Source organism: Staurois parvus, unplaced genomic scaffold (genome assembly GCF_062004578.1).
Source record: "Staurois parvus isolate SC_StPar_1 unplaced genomic scaffold, SC_StPar_1.0 ptg000619l, whole genome shotgun sequence".
NCBI lineage: Eukaryota > Metazoa > Chordata > Amphibia > Anura > Ranidae > Staurois > Staurois parvus.
This window is the reverse complement of record NW_028318415.1, coordinates 1,143,035-1,166,811: the sequence shown is the minus strand read 5'-3', so window position 1 is coordinate 1,166,811 and position 23,777 is coordinate 1,143,035. Positions and strand designations below refer to the sequence as shown.

At 39.6% G+C, this 23,777-nt stretch overlaps 1 protein-coding gene across 1 annotated transcript in view; it reads right to left on the bottom strand.

Annotated features, from left to right (window-relative positions):
* Window positions 1-12,158: 12,158 nt before the first annotated feature.
* Window positions 12,159-23,777, bottom strand: part of TMEM87B (transmembrane protein 87B) — a 65,978-nt gene continuing 54,359 nt past the window's right edge. Inside the window, exons 15-20 of the mRNA XM_089693263.1 lie at window positions 23,221-23,324; window positions 20,679-20,749; window positions 20,510-20,580; window positions 17,979-18,031; window positions 16,035-16,065; window positions 12,159-15,439 (exon numbers count right to left, since the gene is read on the bottom strand). Coding sequence (XP_089549389.1) covers window positions 15,398-15,439; window positions 16,035-16,065; window positions 17,979-18,031; window positions 20,510-20,580; window positions 20,679-20,749; window positions 23,221-23,324 — 372 coding nt within the window. The 3' untranslated portion in view covers window positions 12,159-15,397. The remainder of the gene's footprint in view (window positions 15,440-16,034; window positions 16,066-17,978; window positions 18,032-20,509; window positions 20,581-20,678; window positions 20,750-23,220; window positions 23,325-23,777) is intronic.

Below are 23,777 nucleotides of genomic sequence, written 5' to 3'. Positions count from 1 at the left end.
ACGGCAGGTGAGTCCCACCACCAGTGCTGAGTCCAATGCTGACAATGACCGTCTATATGTACATACTAACTTCAACATGTGAGACACAGTAGGTAATAAATTACTCCATGCTCTGGAAATGAACCTGTAGCCACATGTATGGTGAACTGACCAGTGTAGTCTTATTACAGGCAAATTCCATCAGCAGTGTCTCACTCTTCCTTGTAATAGGTACTTTCCATCAAAACCAGCCATCCTAGAAGCAGTAGCAATACAGTCCCGCCAGATGGTGATAGAGTTGCGCTTAGGAAATGTACAACTGGTGAGGAATATCACTGTGGGTGAGGGATTATCAGTAGTACTGCCCATAAAAGCAATGGAGGATGGAGACGAAGCTGCTGTGCATGATGACGTCACGTACGGGACGGACGTGGGGGCGTATGATCCAACATGTTTCGCCCAATCCGCTTGGGCTTCTTCAAGGGCTGTTTATTTCTATTATGTCCATAAGTTTCGGTGACCACACCCCATATTTAATTTGAGTGGAGTCAGCAATCATTTGGTGGCCCCACATACAGGACTGTATATTTGGTTTATTAATTTCCTGTTGAGGCTATAGAGGTTCTTGGTGTACCTGTTTTTTTTAGAGCTTGCTGGATACAAATCACACTGTCCCCAGTTAGGCTACTTTCACACTGATCTGCTTCAAAAACGATTTTGCCACATTTTTACCATGTGTTTTCTGCATTTTTACATTTGTAGTATGTTTTTTTTAAGAACATGTGACTCAAAAAAATGCAACACAGAGGTATTTTTGATGCTTTTTCCATTGATTTCAATTGGGAGGTGTGTCTTTGGTGCATTTTTGGCGCTTTTTTTTACCACATTAAACTTTTACCAAAAATGCAGCAAGCAGGACTTTGAAAAACGCACGGGACCCGCGTCAGATCAGTGTGAAGAGTTCCATAGGAATACATTATCACGTTTTTCATCCGCTTTAGTTAACACAAAACCAGAAGAAAAACAAATCAGTGGGAAAGCAGCCTTACCACAGCACACTACAGCATAAACTGACAGCTGACAGCACTCTAAAGACTGCATTCACACCTGAGCGATTTGTAGCTTGAAGCTCCAAAGATGCTCAAACTTAAAAAAAATCAACAGGTGTGAACAGGCACCATAGAGAACAATTGCTTTTTAAAGTTTGAGTGGTTTTGGTGCTTCGAGCTACAAATTGCTCAAGTGTGAATGCAGCCTAAATGGATTATTTAGCATATGAGCAGTGTGAACGAGCTTTTAAGAGGACATGTTTAAGTTTGTACAGCATGCTGTGTCCTTTTCCATGTTTCTGGTTTCATTTATTACTTTACAAAATCCTTAAAGTACATTCTGCTACTTCAGAAAATAAATAACTATGTCAAAAATATAAGGTATGACATACAAACAAAAAACCATTGCCTGACCAATCAATGCATTGCACTTGTTTTTTTTTTTGTTTTTTTTATTGATTTATAACTAAATGTTCTGGCGCCATCTACTGTCCAAAAAAATTCAAGTCGTGCAATGGATGATTCTCATAAAGTTGTTCCCAACCTGTTCTAACCACCACACACCTAGGAATTGTTTGATTGATTTTCAAACTCCCTTTGAAAGGTAATGTTACAAAGGGGGATGAAGTCTTCTACCTTTTGAACCAAAAACTGAACCACATACAATACTGTGGGTGAACAAACTGAACTTAAAAAAATAAGATTTTAACCTTAGTAATTTGAGTAATTAGATTCTAATTTATTAAGAAGTTGTAAACAGTAAAATCAACTTAAGATATAAACAAAATAAAAAGCAGTGTATGAAATAATAATATGGCATACGATGAAAAATGGGTGATTTTCTTCTTTTTATGTCAGCAGATTGAGATTTAGAATTTTTGCCCTTCAAAGTCAGAATTCAAAACTTTTCCAATATTTGAAAGTAAAAAACAGTATCTTACTTATTAACTGTACACATTTTATTTCCATATCAATTTATGTACAGTTCTCAGCATAAATGAGTACACCCCTTTTGGAAAGTGAGATTTTAATCAATCTCTCAATGAACACAAGAACAATTTCCCAAATTTTGACAAAACTGGGTTTATAGAACATTTATTTAGCTCATTACATGAAAGAAAAGTTAATAATATAACTTAGATTTCAAAATCTTCAATTTTACTCAACTTAGTTGATGTAACATTAAATGCTCAACTTGTCTCTTCAGAATTCCCCTTAGGTGTTCGATTGGGTTCAGATGAGGAGACATACTTGGCCACTGAATCATTTTCACCCTGTTCTTCTTCAGAAATGCAACAGTGGCCTTAGATGTGTGTTTTGGATCATTGTCCTGTTGGAAAAGTGCACGACGACCAAGGGCATGGAGTGATGGTAGCATCTTCTCTTTCAAAATAGAGCAATACATCTGTGAATTCATGGTACCATCAATGAAATGCAGCTCCCTGGCAGCAGCAGCACTCATGCAGACCCACAGGAGGACACTACCACCATGTTTCACTGTAGGCACCATGCATTTTTATTTGTACTCTTCACCTTTGAGACGCCATACAGTACAGTTTTGAAGCAATCAGTTCCAAAAACATTTATCTTGGTGTCATCACTCCAGAGTACCAGTAGTCTTCTTTTTCAGCATGGGCCCTGGCAAATTCTAGGTAGGCTTTTTTGTGCATGGGCTTTAGGAGAGGCTTCCTTCATGGACAACACCCATGCATGGCATTCCTCTGCAGTGTATGCCGTATTGTTTCATGGGAAACAATCACCCCAGTTTGGCTTTCTACTTCTTTAGCTAACTGCAGTGAACTTGCATGGTGATTTTCTTCAACCCTTCTCATCAGAAGATGCTCCTGTACAGGTATTAACTTCTGTGGACAGTCTGGACGTCTCTGTGAGATGGTTGCAGTTCCATCTTTGTTATATTTTTGTATCACTTTTGCTACAATATTCTGACTGATAAGTAAAGCTTTTCTGATCTTCTTGTAGCCGTCACCTTTCATGTGTAAAGAAATTATTTCCTTTCTCAGGCCTTGTGACATTTCTCTTCCATGTAGTGCCATTGGTGACAGCATGAAATGGGAAGGGGTTTTCTTTGCTAAGTAATGCCCTTTTATAATCAGCTGTCTGCTGGACAATTAGACTCACCTGTAGTTGAATTCTTGTTAGTTAGATTTTGTCTAAAATTTAGCTTTGCTCCTAAACCTTTCATTGGGGCGTATTCATTTTTGTAACATGATCTTAAATTAATGCTGAACCCTGTATGTAAATAGCACACTTCATTTATCTGTCCACAATTTCGGGTTCTTGTTTAGCAAAAGCCCATGCAGAGGATTGTTAGCTCTATATCCTCTACTCTTTCTTATGTCACTGCATCTGTTCTTCCTTTTAATTTTTCTCAAATGACTCTTTGGGGGCGATTTACTAAAACTGTTGAACGCAGAATCTGGGGCAGCTGTGCATAGTAACCAATCAGCTTCCAGGTTTTATTTTCAAAGCTTAATTGAACAAGCTGGAGGTAGAAGTCGATTGGTTACTATGCACAGCTGCACCAGTTTTAGCCCCTTTCACATGGGGCAGACCTGGCAGAAGATCTGGTTGGATCTGTCTGCTGGTGCCTGTTGAGCAAGCAGATGACAGATCTATGCGGAGCACAAATGGACATTGCCTGCTGTCTTCTATGGGCAGTTGGATGGAAATGGACAGACCATCCACCTGCTATCCAATCCTGATGGACAGAAGGGGAACGGATCCCCATCTTCTTTTTGGTGGATCGGATTTGATGTCAGCAGGTATAAACGGACACATGTCCATTTACACCCACCGCTCCATGGAGAAGAACAGAGGTTCCAATCTGGTCCGCCTGAATAACGGGCAGGTGGACCAGATCGGAACATCCATGTGAAAGGGGCCATAGTGCTGGGAATGTAACGTTTTTGGTTTTTTTAAACTGCTAAATTGATGAGCTTAGTTCTGCTTTAACAGGTTCTTAACCAAAACAGTGCAAAGGCAGCCAGACACACAGCAACAGCCCATTCACCCTGACTCAGTAAGCAGTCTAGAGGGATGTCTTTTTAGTATTTATTGCTGAAGAAACTTGTAACAGAAGGAGGATAATGTGGAAGGGGATACAGCAAAATGCTTGAGCACAATTCTGCAGAGGGCTCTGCTGTCTCTAAGCAGCAGTAACGCAGTATTTCACTCATAGCTGGGTACCATGAGCCAAAAGTTCAGCACAGTAACGGACTGAAACAGTCCAAGTCCTTACAGCTCAGGACCATAAGGTTAATTTGTAGTGCAAAGTAACTTAGTGACTTCAGGAAACATAAATAATAATTTTAAAAAAATCTGGCTTCAAAATGTATATTCACCATTAGTTTTTGCTCCTCCTACTTAGCTTCTGGCACATGAGCTGGTTAGCGCTGACAGCCCCCCAGATGGAAGAGGAGCGAGAGCTGCTTCTGCTTTGTGCTGACAGATCCCCCCCCCACCACACAGACAGGAGAGGAGAGAGAGCTACTCCATTTCTGCGCTGACAGTAACCCCCCCACCCCACGGACAGGAGAGGAGAGAGCTGCTTCTGCTCCTCCCTCTGCTCTTGTGTCTGCCCCACCACACTATGTGGGTAGAAAGTTTGAAGCCCAGACAGAAGAGGAAAGGAGCAGCCTGCCCATTCACTGTGAGTGAAGTCTCCCCCCTCCCTTTTCTCTCCTGCCTCCAAGTGAGTACTGTAACATAAGAAGTCCTTTCCCCTTTTCCTCTTCCTTTTCTTTCCTTCCTTTCCTCTTTCTTTGCTGCCTTTTCTTTTCTTCCCTTCCTTCCTAGATCCCTGATATCTCACCAAGAATACTGAAACCAGTGGCTGAACTACCAGGGTCACAAATGTCGCACTTGCAACTGGGCCCTGGTGTTCCGCCACTGGACTTGGAGGGAAGGACCCCGACCGGGGGTCAGGGGGGCCCTTCATGGTTTCTTGCACCGGGGCCATCAAGGTTCTACTTACGCCACTGTACGATAGTAAAATGAATGAACAAGGTGAACTTAGCCCTTAGCCTTTGAAGTCAGAAGTAAATATTCTGCGTTCTTGTTGAGTGTTAGGTACTGAATATAATAAAAGATAAAGGCTGGCAGCCAGTGATTTAGCATTTTCATGATAGCCAAGCAGTGGTAGTCCTCATCTTTTTCTAATGGCAGGCTTCTGACTTGTTCACGTCCTTTTGAAAATGAACTCTGCCTTCTCTACCTTTGGTTCCTGCTTAAAAGGAAAAGTTCATCAAGCAAAACTTTACAAGTTGTGAGCTAATAATGTATAAACGCACAAAGAAAATATGCAGCTTGCTGTAATTCTTTTTTTAATACAAACACACAAGATCAGTTTCTAACTTGATTTAACGCATACTTGATTTAAGACAGTAACTCAAAATACAGTTGCAAGAAAAAGTATGTGAACCCCTTGGGATTATGTGGAGTTTTGCATAAATTGGGCATAAAATGTGCTCTGAATGTCATCTAAGTCACAATAGAAGAACACAGTCTGCTGAACATAATACTACACAAACATTAGATGTTGCCATGGTTTAATTGCACATAAAATGTAAACATTCACAGTGCAGGGAGGAAAAAGTATGTGAGGTCCTAGCTTAATGACTTCTCCCAGAACTAATTGGAGCCAGGAGTGAGCCAACCTTGACTCCAATCAGTGTGATGATATTGGATGTGTTGCTGACAGCTGTCCTGCCCTTAAAAAACACACAAAATGCGATATCTCCTGCGCTCCGGGACCCAGACTGGTGGTAAGTAGATGGAATCAGACTCCAAAAAAGCAAGGAGGGGACCACCGAAATAGTTAAGGTCGTGCAGCTCCACACCAAGGCTGGGGAAGCCCAAACAGAACTGTGAGGAAGAACAAAAAAGAAAAAAGAAGCGCACCAACCTTGCGCATTACCTCAGTAACCAAAATTTATTAAATAAAAGAATGGTACTCACAAACAGCGAATAAAAACAGGCATGTCAGTCCTCAAAGGGACTTTAAAGGCAAGATGCAATTGCGAATCCCATCATGGAGGAAGCCACTCAGTACAGCTGACGCGTTTCGAAGGACAAGCCTTCTTCCTCAGAGCTCTGAGGAAGAAGGCTTGTCCTTCGAAACGCGTCAGCTGTACTGAGTGGCTTCCTCCATGATGGGATTCGCAATTGCATCTTGCTTTTAAAGTCCCTTTGAGGACTGACATGCCTGTTTTTATTCGCTGTTTGTGAGTACCATTCTTTTATTTAATAAATTTTGGTTACTGAGGTAATGCGCAAGGTTGGTGCGCTTCTTTTTTCTTTCTTTTTTGTTCTTCCTCACAGTTCTTAAAAAAACACACACCTGTTTTGGGTTTACTGGTTTCAAGAAGCACTGTCTGATGTGAACCATGCCTCACAGAAAAGAGCTCTCAGAAGACCTACGATCAAGAATTGTTGACTTGCATGAAGCTGGAAAGGGTTACAAAAGTATCTCCAAAAGCCTTGATGTTCATGTGTCCACGGTAACACAGACTGTCTACAAATGGAGAAAGTTTAGGACTGTTGCTACTCTCACAAGGCGTCGTCGTCCTTTAAAAATGAGCACAGCGCAGAATTCTGCATGAGATATAGAAGAATCCCAGAGTGTCAGCTAAAGACCTACAGAAATCTCTGGCACATGCTAACATTTTTGTTGACACATCTACAATAAGGAAAACATTAAACAAGAATGGAGTACATGGGAGGACACCACGGAGGAAGCCATTGCTGTCCAAAAAGAATATTGCAGCACGTTTGAAGTTTGCAAAAGAGCACCTGGATGTTCCACAGCACTACTGGCAAAATATACTGTGGACAGATGAAACCAAGATTGAGTTGTTTGGGAAGAACACACAACACCAGGGGCGGACTGACCATTTGGAAACTTGGGCACTGCCCGAGGGCCCGGGGTCAGTAGGGGGCCCCATTAGATGCCCCTGGTACCTTTTACATATGCTTTTTGGAGTTTGGGCAAGGACACAGGGGCCCCATGATCCCCTATTGCCCGGGGGCCCCATGAGTTGTCAGTCCGCCCCTGCACAACACTATGTGTGGAGAAAAAAAGGCACAGCACACCAACATCAAAACCTCATCCCCACTGTAAAACATTGCGGAAGGAGCATCATGGTTTGGGGCTGCTTTGCTGCCTCAGGGCCTGGACGGATTGTTGTCATTGATGGGAAAATGAATTCCAGAGTTTATCAAGACATTTTGCAACGCCAACTGAAGCTCCGCAGAGGATGGGTGATGCAACAGGACAATGACCCAAAGCATACAAGTAATTCAACAAAACAATGGCTGCAACAGCACAGAATACGCCTTCTGGAGTGGCCCAGTCAGAATCCTGACCTCAACCCGATTGAAATGCTGTGGCATGACCTTAAGAGAGCGATTCACACCAGACATCCCAAGAATATTGCTACACTGAAACAGTTTTGTGAAGAGGAGTGGTCCAAAATTACTCCAGATCGTTGTGCAGGTCTGATCTGCAACTACAGGAAATGTTTGGTTGAGGTTATTGCTGCCAAAGGAGGGTCAACCAGTTATTAAGTCCAAAGTTCACATACTTTTTCCTCCCTGCACTGTGAATGTTTACATGTTACGTGCAATTAAACCATGGCAACATCTAATGTTTGTGTAGTAGTATGTTCAGCAGACTGTGTTCTTCTATTGTTGTGACTTAGATGACATTCAGAGCACATTTTATGCCCAATTCATGCAAAACTCCACATAATCCCAAGGGGTTCACATACTTTTTCTTGCAACTGTATGCAAGTCAGAGACAGTCAGGCAACTAACATTTCTAAAAGGAGTTCAGCAAAAGTAGCCCAAATACATACACATATACATACATATACACACACACATATATATATATATATATATATATATATACACATATACATACATACATATACACACACACAGCTCAGCATAAAGGAGTACACCAACATGTTTGTCAGAAAACCTTTCCTTTCAGAATCAACATTTTCTATGGGACACTATACTACAAAATACTCCCACAAATGCGAGCCATTGATTGCAAACAAGATTTGTTAATTTACAGACACAAAAAAGTATTTGACCTAACAAATGCATTCAAGACCATATTGCAAAAATGAATACACCCCAATGAGTCTTAGAATTACGTGTCAAACACTAGCTATAGTCTATAGCTGTGGTTGCTTTTATGGTGGCAAAACAAAACGTCCGTTTTTAACGTATTAGGGATCGTGTTTCCCTAATCAAAAATCATAAAATGGAAACTCCCATTAGCAGACATGTGGGTCTGTACCATAATTTTGGCTTGGGAATGATTAGGTTTATGACGTTGGAACATATCCCGCCCCATGTGCGAGGAAGTAATTTTGACCAAAACCTTTTACAACTTGAGACACGAGGATATATAAACTTAACGCTACTCAGTGTCCAGGCCTGAATGAGTCATTGAGCTTAACTCTACAACTCTGCCCCGCCATATCCTCATATTTGCAGCCATACAACAAAATGTTAATATTCTGTTTCTTATTTAAAAAGGGTTATGATTATTGTTTATGTATATGTGGATATATTATTTTTTGATTGTGTTATAAATTTGATCTTGAAAAATAGTAATAACTGTTCAAAGTGATGGTTCCTCCAGCTTACCTATTAAATGATTTTGAATGTAACGATTGTTCACAGATAAATTATTGGGCACCTTAGACGTTCCTTGGTGCAATTGTACAGACGCCCAGGGTGAGGTTTCTCGGATTCTTCCCTCACCTCTGTATGTCTTGCCTGAGAATACAAGCCTATTGTTTTGTTTCCTTGTTTGTATTATTTTCAGAGTATTTGTCTCTGGAATATTGACAGTATGATACAAAATTATATATTGTATTTTTGTAAACCCAGTTATTGTAGTCCAATTTCTTTGGGACATCAATGCGATTTCCCTCTGGGTTATGGTTTACTCTTTGTCTTTTGATTTTATGGCAGTATAACTCTTTACTACTAGATGGCGGTTGTGATGTCTTTTTGACGTTTATACTGGATTAACTTCTTTGACCATTGGTGGTGCTGCTGTGGCAGTCACTGTTGTTCTCTGTATGGTTAATCAATGGCATTAGGCGGCTTTGGTTTGCGCATGCGCAGTCATACACCGGATGTCCGCACCTGGCCAATGACGTCACACGTCAGCCGGGTGGAAGCTATAAAAGAAGCAATTGTTACGTACACATCCTTTTGCCCGCAGAGGCGTTGTCGGAACACCAGGCTGTAATTTAGATCTTATATTTGGTGAGACATATGTTCACTTGGCTAAATGTATAGTGAAGTCTATGATTTGTGTATAGCCACTTAGATGGCTTTTTAAGAACTGGTTCCTGAATATTTGTTTGGTCTTTGCTTTTTTAGTATATGTCTATGATGAGTGAAGGCTACTGCTGACAGCTAGTGGCAAGGTTTTGAGATTGAGAGAAAAAAAAAAAAATCTTTTCTCATCTTGGTCATTGGTATGTTGTACATCTACTGGATTCTAGTGGCTTTTTTTCTTTTTGTTCTCCTCTCTTTGCTGTACTGTTGCTGATGGACTTATGTTCATGTTTAGGTGGATACTTTACCCTCCTTATATCCTCTGCAACTGCACGAACGCTTGGGCCAGAATGATGTAGTTAATTACACTTGTGTGCTCAAATAGTTTTGGCAGCATGATCTTTTTGGTAAGCTGGGGACTCGCACACAATTTTCTGAACAGTTAAAAAAGCATTATGTATAATAATTAGTACTAGTTGGAATTATGTTTGATTTTATATTTTTTATATAATTGCAGACTGTACTACGAATATGTAATTTCACAGTCTGAGAAAGCCCAGGCGGGGCGAAACATGTATGGAAGCTACTTTCATTAAAGCTGCAGGAAACAGCCAAGTTTGTTTTGATTGTCAATAACTATTGTACTTGTTTACAATTTTAACAATGGTTTGTAATAAAATGGAGAAAATTTTTCTTTTAACAATACTTTGTTTGTTCTTTCTGCACGTTTAAGATCCCATAATTCTACATTATCAGATTATATTTCCTTAGGGATGTGGTGCATTGTTGGCTGTTTGGTCATCTAATCGTCATCTTTTTATCTTAGGAGCAAAGTTACATTTTAACCCAAAAAAATCCTAATTAATGAACAATTAGACTCACCTGTAGTTGAATTCTTGTTAAACAGGTGTCAAGCGGACAGTTGATTATAGAAGGGCATTACTTAAAGAAAACCCCTTCCCATTTCATGCTGTCAGAAATGGCACCACACTGAAGAGAAATGTCACAAGGCCTGAAAAAGGAAATCATTTCTTCAAACTAGAAAGGTGAAGGCTACAAGAATATCAGTAAAGCTTTACTTGTCAGAATACTGTAGCAAAAGTGATACAAAAATTTAACATAGATGGAACTGCAACCATCTCACAGAGACGTCCAGGCCATCCACGGAAGGTAACACCTCGACAGGAGCGTCTTCTGATGAGAAGGATTGAAGAAAATCACCATGCAAGTTCACTGCAGTTCGCTAAAGAAGTAGAAAACCAAACTGGGGTGATTGTTTCCCATGAAACAATACAGCGTACACTGCAGAGGAATGGCATGCATGGGTGTTGTCCATGAAGGAAGCCTCTCCAAAACCCTTGCACAAAAAAAGCCTGCCTAGAATTTGCCAGGGCCCATACAGAGAAAGAAGACTACTGGGACTCAGTACTCTGCATGGTGTCTATAGTGAAACATGGTGATGGCAGTGTTCTTCTGTGGGGCTGCATGAGTGTTTCTGGTGTCAGGGAGCTGCATTTCATTGATGGTATCATGATTTCACAGATGTACTGCTCTATACTCAAAGAGAAGATGCTACCATCACTCTGTGCCCCTGAACGTTGTGCATTTTTCCAACATGACAATGATCCAAAACACACATCTAAGGCTACTGTTGCATTTCTGAAGAACAGGGTGAAAGTGATTCAGTGGCCAAGTATGTCTCCTGATCTGAACCCAATCAAACACCTATGGGGAATATGGGGGTCATACAAAATACTAAATGTAGTAGCTTTTGTTGTGGGGTGTATTCATTTTTGAGTAAAACTAAAGATTTTGTAATTTAAGTTATATTACTAACCTTACTTTCATGTAATGAGCTAAACCAAATGTTCTATAAAACTCAATTTTGTTCTTGTGTACATTGAGATATTGATTAAAATCTTTCAAAAGGGGTGTACTCATTTATGCTGAGCAATATATCATATATACACATGTATACTGTATATATTTATATTTTGAATACTACACAATGGGGTGGTGTGAACTGACCTAATGGGTGACAAGGTATTCTGCTTTGCAATGCCTATCACAGTTTGCACTTGGTGTGAATGGATCCCTAATGTGGTTCTAAAGCCCGATGGGTTTTTTTTTTTTGTTTTTTTTAAACTTCATGCAGTCTATGGATGAAGGTAGAAAACATTGTGTGCAGCTCCCCCCTCAACCCTATTATACTTACCTGAGTCTGATCTTGATGCAGTGCACCCACGAGAGCAGCTCTTCTCCTGGCTCTCTCCCTCCTCATTGGCTCAGACACTGCCAGTGAGGAGTTAGCTGGGGGCAGGGCTGATTCCCGTTCTGAATGTCAATGGACACACCAAGTGGGGCTTGGGAGCAAGCACACACAAGTGTCCCCATAGCAAGTGGCTTGCTGTAGAGGCACTCAGCAGGGGGGAGGTGTGCCAGAAGGGAACCCAAGGAGGAGGATAGGGGTTGCTCTGTGCAAAACCACTGACAGAGTAGGCAAGTATACCATGTTTGGTTTCCTTTAATATCACTTTAAAAACAATGTGAAAAATTATCACATTACATCTTGTCCATACTTTTTCTATGCATAGCCATTGTAAATTATACTGTTATAAATGTAATTATACCCCCAAATTCATGCTTCAATCTGTGATCTAGTTTTGCCACATCTAGTGGCAGGTAAGAAGCACTGCACAGGAGCCTCTAAAACGAAGGTGGGTTTTGCATGCAAAAAAAAATTTCTTCTTTTTTTAAATTAACTGAGCTGGCTGAGTTCAGCTTTAAAACACACACAAAACATAATTAGAAACACAGTTTTATTCAAAGTCAGAATAAGTTTAAGGCACAGTAACACAGACTTTTTTCAAGTAAGGAAATTCCTTCAAAATGAACATGCCATTCTTGCGCTCATTTACAAAAAAAGAAAAAAAAAAAAAAAGAAGCAAAAAATTGTCTAGCAGGTCATACCATTCCATCCAATACTTCTATCAGCATTACCAGTATAAAAAGGATTTTACATTAGTTTTAAATAAACAAAATATTACATAAACCATTTGTATTTCTTTCTAGGACATAGTGCAGTTAAAAGTAGAGAATGGTCAGTCCCATATGTTGATGCAATCATGTCACATAAAATATTTCAATGAATATTTTGCATACATTTTAACATAAATTTCAGTCAACTGAGAGACATGGAATTCTACTGAGGTTTTCTGTACTGACGTGTTGTGAAGGAGATGAATTCTGTGGATTATTTTGTGTGGGATGTCTCCCATCACCTTATAAGTGGACTTGACACTATCCAACATATCAGCGTTTATTACAGAACTATGACAAACTTAGTCAAAATTGACCATCTCTATTAAGATGTAATATACACAACTTATTTTATTGTGGAATTTCAGCCAAAACTTTAGTTTGTTTTGGATAGATTGGAGACAGTTAAAATTTAGGGGAGAATTCCACTTCCTATCATGTCATAAGAACAGGAAGTGAGCAGAAGTTCTACACAATTTTATTTATTTTTTTTTAGCAAAGTGGAGAGGGGAGGACAGCAAACCCTGGTAAAAGCTCAAAATCCCTTTTCAGCTCATAGAAAGCAAAAAAAGGTTTTGGCTTCCAAATACTACAGAACTACAGTTATATTATGCAAATAATTACTTGCCTACATGGGGATTTTGTGACTGCACTACCATCATGACCAGGAAGAGTTACTAAATTCAACTTACCTATGCTAGGGAATAATCAGCTTACAAGAGGGATCTGTAATAGTTCTGAACAAATGAACAATCACTGTTCACTGTGGTCTGAAGGTCTCTAGGTCCCAAATAGCTGATCAACATTCAGGCTGGATTCATGTCTAAGCAGCTCCCAGAGGTACAATGCAGCCAGCTACTGCAAGAAAACCACATCAAAACAAGGCGCAGGCATACAAATCAATCAAGGCATTCATATTTCTGTGCTGAAGTGCAGTGCATTATGGAAAACCCAGTCTGCGTTAATTTTACAGGATCAACGCTTGTTTTGGGGTCTCAGAAATGTAATGTGTTACAATTTATTTAATGCAATATGCTAGGTGACCAGCAAAAAAATCAGTACCATGCAAAATATGTGCAGGGAAACGTAGTAAAGGCACATCAACACCCAAAATACATGTCACAATGCAGAAAACTGCATGCATTTTTACAATGCAAAGTGTGAATCCAGCCTCAGTCATTTGTAATGTAACCCACAATTCTTTGTGGATTGGCAGACATGATTCCTGGTCACTAACCAGGTTGACATAGAAAAACACCAAGTAATAAACCAAAAAAAAACAAAATTTTATTGTATTGAGGAAAAAAACAAAAACAAAAGGTTGGCTTTATTTAAAAGAAGTCAATGCTGAACTTTTGCAGTTGTGGGTTACTTGGTCCTGCAGCATCTTGTGCCCGTGTCTGTCAGAATTTGCAAAGACTTCATAGATCTAAAGCTTGATAATGACAGGGAAGGAAAAACAAAAGGTGCACAAAATGGGTCTTCAGAGTGGGTGCAAAGGAACAATATAACAGTTCACACAGACCGGATAGGTGTAATGCTAGCTATGCATTATACAATCTAATTGCACATGCTCCTTTACATTTACCAAAACTATGTAACATGAGAACAAACCTAAACAACCCATTCAGTTTGTATCAAATCAGGTAGGCGCTTGAACTACATAGCTGAGAGTCGATGTAACGGAGATTGCACAATTAGACTGTATCATGTATGGTCACCTTCACCCTCTCTGCAATGCTGTACAGACCTGGTGATCAGACAACAGCAATCTTTGATAGGACAATACTAAATTAAGAAAAGCCAATTCCAGATTGGCTGCTACATATTACTGGACACAACTGCTCAGTGCTTGCTCAGATTTTCTGTCGAGTCTGAAACAGTTGCCAGCAAAGCTAACATTAGCCAAAGTAATCCATGTCATTATCATTTTTACATGTTTGCTCCAACATAACATACATGTCTATTATCCATTTCAACATAGTAGAAGAGACATATGTGACAAATACATCTTGCAAGCAATAATGACATCCATTATGGGCATGTACTAAACTAACTTCTTTAAAAGATTTAGCGTTTCATCAGATTCACATTTAAAAAAAAAAAAAAAATAATAATTCAAACCAAAAGTAGCTACATACACCCCATCACTAAATAAATATAATATTCAGACATTTTACTGAATAATTATTGCTTTTGTAATCAACACTGCTGATTAGAATGCCAGCTATTGCATAAGCAATGTATGGGGATAAAGTGCTGACTGCTCTCTTTTATTACAAGTGCATTAAAAGGATCTTCTGAAAACTGACCAAAATGTATGCATATTAGCAAAGAAGCTGGCTTCATCTATACTTTATCACAAAAAATCTGCCAATTGCCCAAAATGTGCTTGCTTTGTTAATATGTTAGGCATTAACAATGCAAAAAATGTCTGTAAGCAACAAAAAATAGCCTGGATCATTCACACAACTGTATTGGAATGGCTGGCATAACTTTGAGAGAGATGACAGTGCTCCCTTTACCTACAGACTGTGTCTAGAATGAATCGCTGTTACATTGTAAATCTGTTCATGGAAATAATCAGCGACTGTTCTGTAATGGTACATGTACCGACATACTGGAACAGCTATTACTGGAAAACATTTCATGATGCTCAATTGGCCAAGCAGAATATGTTTTAAGAGTGTGAAATGTTGCATATAGTCTTATAAACAATCTTAGGACTTGAACTTGATCCAACAAAATGGTTTTTAAATAGTGAATACATTCAAAAATTAAAATTTGCACGGATGTTAAAGTCTTTATGCTGTAAAATAATCCCCTCATGACACGTTTTCAGTCAGATGTAAAAAGAAGGAAGATCTGTTTATGATTGGATAGTACAAACACGCCATATACTGAATTATCAGAAGTCTCCAACACTGAAGTAGCCAGTACCAATCCTGGCCTCCCGGTGAAGCGGTTCACAGTTCATTGTCGAGGAGCAATCTCTGCTGACATCACTCGATCTTTGACATTTCATATTTGGTCATCATGATCTCCTAAAATAAAAAAGGTAAAATTATTAACTTACGCTGTTAAAGGATAAGTTCACCTATGGAACATGTTACATGTTCCACCCGTTTTTGGGATGGAACATGTAACGTGTTCTCATAGCCGCAGCCGTGCCCCCCCCGACAGATAGTACGGGGAGAGGTTACCCCATACTATCTGTCAGATTTGAAAACATTGCGGCCGTGCGGGGCTTCACCCACACCACTCATTCACAGAGTTCTGTGAATGAGTGCCTACAAGTCCCAGCAGCCTTAGCGACTGTCTGCTTGTAGTTTCCAATGAGCTACCACGGCGCTGTGGAGCACCGAGGTAGTTCATTCATGCTTCATGTTAGAATACCTGCTTTGACGTACATCCCGTATGGCTAGGAGATATTTTGATAGGTCTATAGGAGACCTGCAAGGCATCAGTGATCTACTGATTGCTGGTGCAATGCTTTACAGGCTCCTTTGGACAAACATAATAAATGCACATTTTTTTTACGAGCAAAAAAGTGTGCATTTATTATCTTTGTCAAAAAGGTGAACTTATCCTTTAAGAGGAGTCTTTATCCCTTAATAATTATGTGCATGCCTCAATTACCTCATCGGAGTCCAATAATACTGGAAGCGCCCTAAAAGTAAAAAAGAGAAAACAAATGATAACAAGGTCAGCAGGAAATTCCAAAATGTGTGCCAACACATTCATCACCTATATGCAGATTTATACAGTTATTAAAAGATACCTGTAATTTCAGTACAGTTATCCTTTATGTAACCCAGTTGAGCAACGCAAATCCTACACTTCTCCCTGCTCTTCCTAAATTGCCACAGTCCCGCCTGCTGGGAGTCTCATGGTCTCACCAGGAAGAGTCTCCTGTCTGGGGGGTCCACATGTGCAGAAGAATCCCCATTCAGTACTTTAAAAAAAAAAAAAAATGATATTCTACTATGCATGCATGGCTGGACCATGGGACTTTAATGACTCCCAGCAAGCAACAAAGTGTAGATCTAAGGAGAGCAGGGACAGGTGAGTATAGTATTTGGTGCTAAAGTTTAAAATATCTGTACTAAAAATTTAATTTTCATTGTACAAGCCAAATTAGCCATCCCCATGATTAAGCTCCAAGGGGCGGAATGAAACGTGTTGGGAGTATGGCCTGACTGGAGTCCAGGCTGAGGCTGCCATTCATCTCACCTAACGCACATGGGTCTGCCTTTGATGTGCAACTTATGAATCTTTCCATCTGACATTGCTTTCGGTTTCTATGTAGATTTTACCTAGCATCAAAACTTTTTGGGAACTGGGGTTGCACATAATTTTTACATGAGCTACACCATATAGTCAGTTTATTAGGTATACTTTCTCATTACCACAAATTAAACTTAAGCAAGCAGTCAGGAGCTGCAGTTATTTGACAAAAGAGAAGGTGAAAAGGCTTCACCTAAAGCAGCTGTGATTATTGGATGACTGTGAAGCGTCTCGGAAACAACGAATATCCTTGCAATTGTATGGTACCAAAGCGGAGAAGAGCTTGTGATAAAACCAGTGATTACACAACCAAGAACAAAGGCTACGGTGCAGAACCCGGTATTTACATGATTGTGTCTGGGTGAGCAATTTAAGCCCAAGAAGTAGATTTTGACTCTTGACAATGCTTGAAATAGGACTGCATAAAACATCTGGGGAAAAAGGAAAATGAAGGCAATGCAAGGGAGCGTACTATGATCTGTTTAAAAGGTAGTAAACATACTGCACTTAAAGTCAAAAAGTTTTGTTTCTATTTTGGAGAAAATAGTAATGGTTAGAAACTATCAATTTTCTGATTTGCTGCCTGTATGTGACAAGAAGTTCTTTCCCTTAAGTAGTTGTCACTGGAACAGGTGCCGCCATTGGAAGATTTTTTTCTCACACCTCTTACCAATGACAGCTTTAACATTTTGATTTCCCAATAGGATGTATTTTCAAAGCAGGGACGCTTGCAGCAGAAAAAAAAAACAAAACTATCCAACACTAAAACACATCTGGATTTAACATGACAGGTTTTATCTGACAGTAGATCCATTTAAAAAAAAAAAAAGGGTTAACTAACTCAAGTTCAAGGACCATCAACAGGTCTCATGCTTCCAGACTACTGAGCACACAGTGAGCTGTATTAGTCACAGTTTCAAAGAAGCACTTATTCTACTTATGACTATGTGAAAAGATCAAGAAAACATGACATGTTATTCATCAGTAAGGTCTGGCTTACAAAAAATACCAAGATCTGCATATTTGAAGTTAAAAAATATTGCAAAAGTGTGAGACAGTTTTCAAACTGACAGGTTGATGCTTCAGAGGTTCCAAAATGAAGCCATAGAGCCATATGTAAACAAGTACCCAATCCAGTGAGAGTACCAAACAAGTGGCAGCCTGCATTGCATTGGACAGGAATGTGAATCACACAGCCATGTCTTTGCCATTTCTCCCATTTGTTTGGAAATGTGATTCTTATCAAGAAAGACAAACTTTAAATATACAGAGAAGAAGAAAAAAAAATATAATTACACATCAGCAAATGAAGATGGGATATTTTCTTCCACCCACTTTAGGTCTTCATCCTGGCAAGACAGAAAACCATACAACTTTAGAAGTATCCGGTATTAAATGTCACAGAAAAACCAACAGGATTCTTCCAGTATTAACCACTTGCCATCCGAAAGATTTACCCCCCTCACGACTGGGCCATTTTTTGTGATACGGCATGAGTTACTTTAACTGATAATTGTGAGGTCATGCAACACTCTACATAAATAAAATGCATGCCCCCCCCCACAAATAAAGCTCTCTTTTGGTGCTATTTGATCACCTCTGCATTTATTTATTTTATTTTTTGCACTATAAAAAAAAAAAAAAAAGACCAACAATTCTGAAAAAAAAAAACAAAACAAAAAAAAACCAAAAACAATATTTTTGACTTTTTCACAAAACATATCCAATAAAAAAAACTTAAAAATAAAATTTCTTCATAAAAATGTATTCATAAAATGTATTCTGAAACATGTCTTTGGCAAAAAAATACAAAGTGTATATTAACTGGTTTACATATCGTTATAGTGTCTAGAAATGTGGGTTTATATAATCTTAAATTTTTCTTTATTTTTTTTATACTAGTAATGGCGGCGATCAGCGACTTATAGCAGGACTGTGGCGGGTATTCTAACACTAAATGACACTGGGTGGGAACTAACTGCCACTGACCTCTCCAGTGACACGAACACAGCAATCAGAGTGAATAAAAAGCACTGATCACTGTTCTAATGACACTGGGCAGGAAGGGGTTAACATCAGGTACAATGAAAGGCTTAACAGTGTTTTGCGGAGAGATAGAAAGCAGCACGTCCCTGACAGGAGAGAGACCTGTGTTTACAAACTGATCTCTCCCCTATCAGCTTCTCCAACGATCACCGAGTATCGGCCATGATTCGCTGGCCAGGACCCGGTGATTGACATCTCCAGGAGTCAATGACAGCGCGTCCCCTACCCAGAAATGTAAAATCATATATTATATATATGGTTAACTGGCACTATCCATAAACGATGCTATACAGTTCCCCCCCGCCACATACATTTGATCACCATAATAAAACTCTGTATGGATAGCAAAGACTATTCAGCTGGCTGTCTTCAGAACCATTGTCATCTTGATTGTTACAAGTTTGACTAAGAGCAGTGTCCAACGCCAATTGTCAACACTGAAAATAAAAAGTACATTACATTCCCTACTAGTTTTATATGAATCAAGCAAATGCTCTATGTTGCTTTAAAAAACGCAGTTGCTGGGTATTCTCTTAAAGCTCTGGCATGCAAAAATTGCCTTCTTTTCAGAAAAGGATATTTTCATACATCTGCCAAAGAGCATCATCTGAAGTTTTCCTGCAAGTACAGTACATATTGTATTGCATTTTTGTCTCTTGTGGCACTTCGCACGCTGACCAGAAATACTTGGACCTGTACCGATGAGATGCATAGTACAGTCCATGGTTCAGATTTTTAAAGGATATCTAATCCAGCACTTGACAAATTTGCTTTGAACCTACGAGCCAGCTAAAAAAAGGAGCCAGGTTTTTTTTTAATCACTTGAATAACTGGGCACTTTCCCTCCTTTCCTGCCCAGGCCAATTGTCAGCTTTTAGCGCGATCACACTTTGACAATTGCGTGGACATGCAACACTGCACCCATATGATATGTTTATTATTGTTTCACAGAAAAAGAGCTCTCTTTTGGAGGTATTTAATCACCAAGTAAGTAATGTTTTCTTTTTCACTGATGTGCAGTGATGAGGCTGCACTGATGGTCACTAAACACCCTCCCAGAAAAGATGGCTACAGCGTAGTCAGCAAGTGGGAGGCAGATGCAGACGGCTGACAAAATCCCATGAGCCAGGACACAATGGCTTATGGGCGACCTGCTGCCTCGGATCTAAACCCCAAAAATATAACATATTGCAGCTTAACAGCTTTTAGATGTGGTAGCTACATTACAGATGTGGTCACTACAAGTACAGAAAATGATCTTGCAAGTGTCCTTGGAACTTCCTGTGTTGAACTGATATTTTAAACAACTGCTACCTTTTGTGAATTGCCAAAAATGCCCACTTATTTAATGCAGACGAGAAGTGGAGGAGTTAGCAGTCCAAATAAGGAGAGCAGCCTAGTAACAACCATTGCTCCCTTCATTAGGTAGAATGAACATCCACTCACCACCCTAAGACAGGAAGTATGTTATTTTCAGAATTAACAAAAGAAAATAATTCCAAAAAGCTAATGTAGCCACATCTAAGAATGTATAAGCTGCCAAATTTTACACTTGTGTTGCTGGGTGTAGATAGGCTTTAATTCAGAAAAGGCCATACACTGCTTTAAAGACTCACTGGGTGTGGCACTCATTTAAAGGTCTGATATACAAAAAAAAAAAAAAAAAAAGACAGGGCTTTTCCACAACAGTTTGTCCTTTTTGGAGAGGTTTATTTGGCTGACCCAAACTAATGGGAAATATTTTACACAAATATAAAAACATTTTGACAGTCTTTACTCACCGTATTAGCAGCAGCAGGCTTAGCTGTTCCATTAGGCTCCGACTTTGTTCCCCTTAACTTCATACCTTCTGCTATAAACAGAATATAAACACCATTTGACAACTGAAGATTGTAGGGGGGGGGGGGGTGTTGAACAGTAAAAAACAAAAACTGCCAGAACAGAAATTACCTAAATGATCTGTAACAAGGAATTCTTCTACTTCATCGTCTGAATCATCCATAAGAGGGGTGAATGCATACCTGTAAATAGATAAAACCAGTTTTGTGAGCAGAAACAGATGCCAGTTCTGAGGTCGTTAAAGGATAAGTTGACCTTTTTTAAAAAAAAAATATAATAATAATAATAATAATAATAATAAATAAATATCTTTTTTGCAGGAAAAATGTGCATTTATTTATTTTATTTTTTTTTATTTTATTTTTTATTAGGAGCCTGAAAAGCATTGCAATCTTGGGCTTCAGCAGACTGTCAGTTACTGAAAGGAACAATGAACTACCTGGGAGCGGTTATCAACGACCTGGTAGTTCATTGAGGACTGCAAGCCCTCAGTCACATTAGCTGACAGTAGTTGCAGTTCTCCCATTCATAGAACTCTGAATGAATGACGAGGCCAGGTGGGCAGAGCCCCACACAGTTGCGTTTTTTTTTTTTTTTAATTGTGATAGCAGGTGTGGGGGCTACTCATTTAGTAACATGTTACACCATAAATATGGGTGTTACATGTTACTAAAGATGAATGTACCTTTTTAAAAAAAAAAAAAAACCTTTATATGGAAATTCAATGTACCAATAAAAAAAAAACTGGTATCAAAAGGCTGTAGATGAGGATCTCCAAGCAAAAAAACTAAACCACCGAGTCCAGTTAAAGAGGGACTTTACGCTTCTCCTTTAAGTCCTCCTCTGCCCTCCTCTCCCACAATTATATATTTCAGGTACTTATATAGCGCTGTCAATTTCGCAGCGCTTCACATATATATTGTACATTCACATCAGTCCCTAACCCTCAAGGGGTGTACAATCTAAGGTCCCTAACTCACATTCATACATACACATACTAGGGACAATTTAGACAGGAGCCAATTAACCTTCCAGCATGTCTTTGGAGTGTGGGAGGAAACCGGAGTACCCAGAGGAAACCCACACAGGCACAGGGAGAACATGCAAACTCCAGGCAGGTGGTGCCGTGGCTGGAATTCGAACCAACGACCCTAGTACTGCCAGGCAGAAGTGCTAACCACTTAGCCACTGTGCTGGCATGTAATTTTTTTGGGAGGGCGGGGGAGTAGGTACCAAGTTTTGACAGATGATCAGAGTGGGTGTTTTCCTCCCCCGTCCCTTCCAGCAGTCTTTTGGGAAAAGTCACAGATCCCAGAAGACTGCGGGATCATTCACAAAGCGCAGCTTGGCTTGCGCATGAGCAGTGGGCAGATGGCTGTCAAGCTGCCAACAGTTAAGATGCCGGCGCTGGGAACACAAAGGTTAGTGAAAAACAAGCTCGGGTGAAGACAGCACGGAATCCCTGGATAGGCAAGTGTCCGGTTATTAAAATTTAGCAGCTATATGATTTATAGCTGCTGACTCTACTTTTTTTTTTTCCTAGAATGAAGAACCTCTAAGTATTCAATAAAACCCACATCATTTTTTTTTTACCATACTGCTGGTATATTTGCTTGGATTTTTCCTTCATTGCAGTCAATCTACCAACTCAATGGAGGGCAAAAGAGATGGTGTTCAGGCAGCTTATAGGATGAGGTAGTACAGGAAGGATCTTATCAACATGATGTGGCTGCCAAAGTACAGTGAGCACACAAGTGACACAGGAAGCTGAAAAGCTCATTTTGGCAGGTAAAGAGCACACAAAAAGGTATTTCAACAGTGTAGTCGTAGGTTTGTTTTAATTTATATCAAGACATTGTAAATGTTAGACAGTGGTCTTCACTGACTATAAACTACTGTGTATCCATCTGATCACGCAAAGGACCCTGGGCGTATGCCCTAAGAAACTTCATCTAATTGCCTACCCTGTTGCCACTGGTTAACATAATAGAGTGAACAGGCCCCCAAAAAGGACTGGATGGAGCCTGCAGAACAGTTCAAATGCCTTTACTCGCTTTTCTGTCAAGCTCCAGTCCTGAAAAGAAGCTTATTCTGTGAGAAACTGCTTATTATAGTATGCATTACCAGCCACTAAAGACAGCAAGGCAATTTAAACCTCAGACTAAAGAGACCCTTTCACCACATGGTTACTCAAAAGGAGGTCAGCCCTGTAAAACAAGCTCACCTTTACTTTTTTGGCAGCCTTTGACGGCTTCCACGTGACCACCTGCTCCACCGTCTGACTTGTACATGACTACAGGATATACAAGTCAACTGGAGGTGCTGGTATTCTATCCACCCAGAAGGTTCAAAAACCTGCAGCCAGAGAAAAAAGTGAAGCAGCAGTGCTTCAGGACAAGGGTCACTGGAAAGGTAAGTAAAGATGAGCAGAGATCGACTCAGCATAAATATGTACATAGCATATGGATCTGTACAACAGACCCAGGAAACAGGATTACCAAGATCTATGTAATATATGCAGGCAAAACTGACAGCTATGGCTACTACGGTGCACATTGGTGGTTTATGTTGTCTTCAATTGAAAGGCAAAGGTGGCGAGAGTTTGGAAAAAGTTTAAGATATTAATAATTGACCCTCGTAAAAATGTGTGTACCTTTGGTTGTTTGCAGATGGCCTCCATAAAAACATTATAACGAGTAAGACCACAGAAAACAGGAATCTCCAGAAAGCATCATCCACCCAGAGCTCCATCCAATCCTAGAAAACATGAAGTTAAAATGAGATTTGTAGGAGTCTTGTTAAATTCAATTGCATAATAAAACTGCAAGGACCAGTGTATTGAAGTCCAAGAGAACTGTTAATTTGAATTTAATACAGATTTTTGTGTACATAGGAAAGTGTGCTCCCTATAGTGCTTAACCACATCAATACCAGGCACTTTCACCCCCTTCCTGCCCAGGCCACTCTCATGCTTTAAATGACAATTGCGTGGTCATGCAACACTGTACCCATATTAAATTTTTATAAATTTTTTCACACAAATAGAGCTTCCTTTTGGTAGTATTTAATCACCACTGGGTTTTTCATTTTTTGTTAAATGAAAAATGACTAAAAAACTTGAGGGGGAAAAAGCGTTTTTCTTTGTTTCGGTTATAAAATTTTGCAAATAAATAATCTTTCATAAATTTAGGCCACAAGGTTTACTGCTAC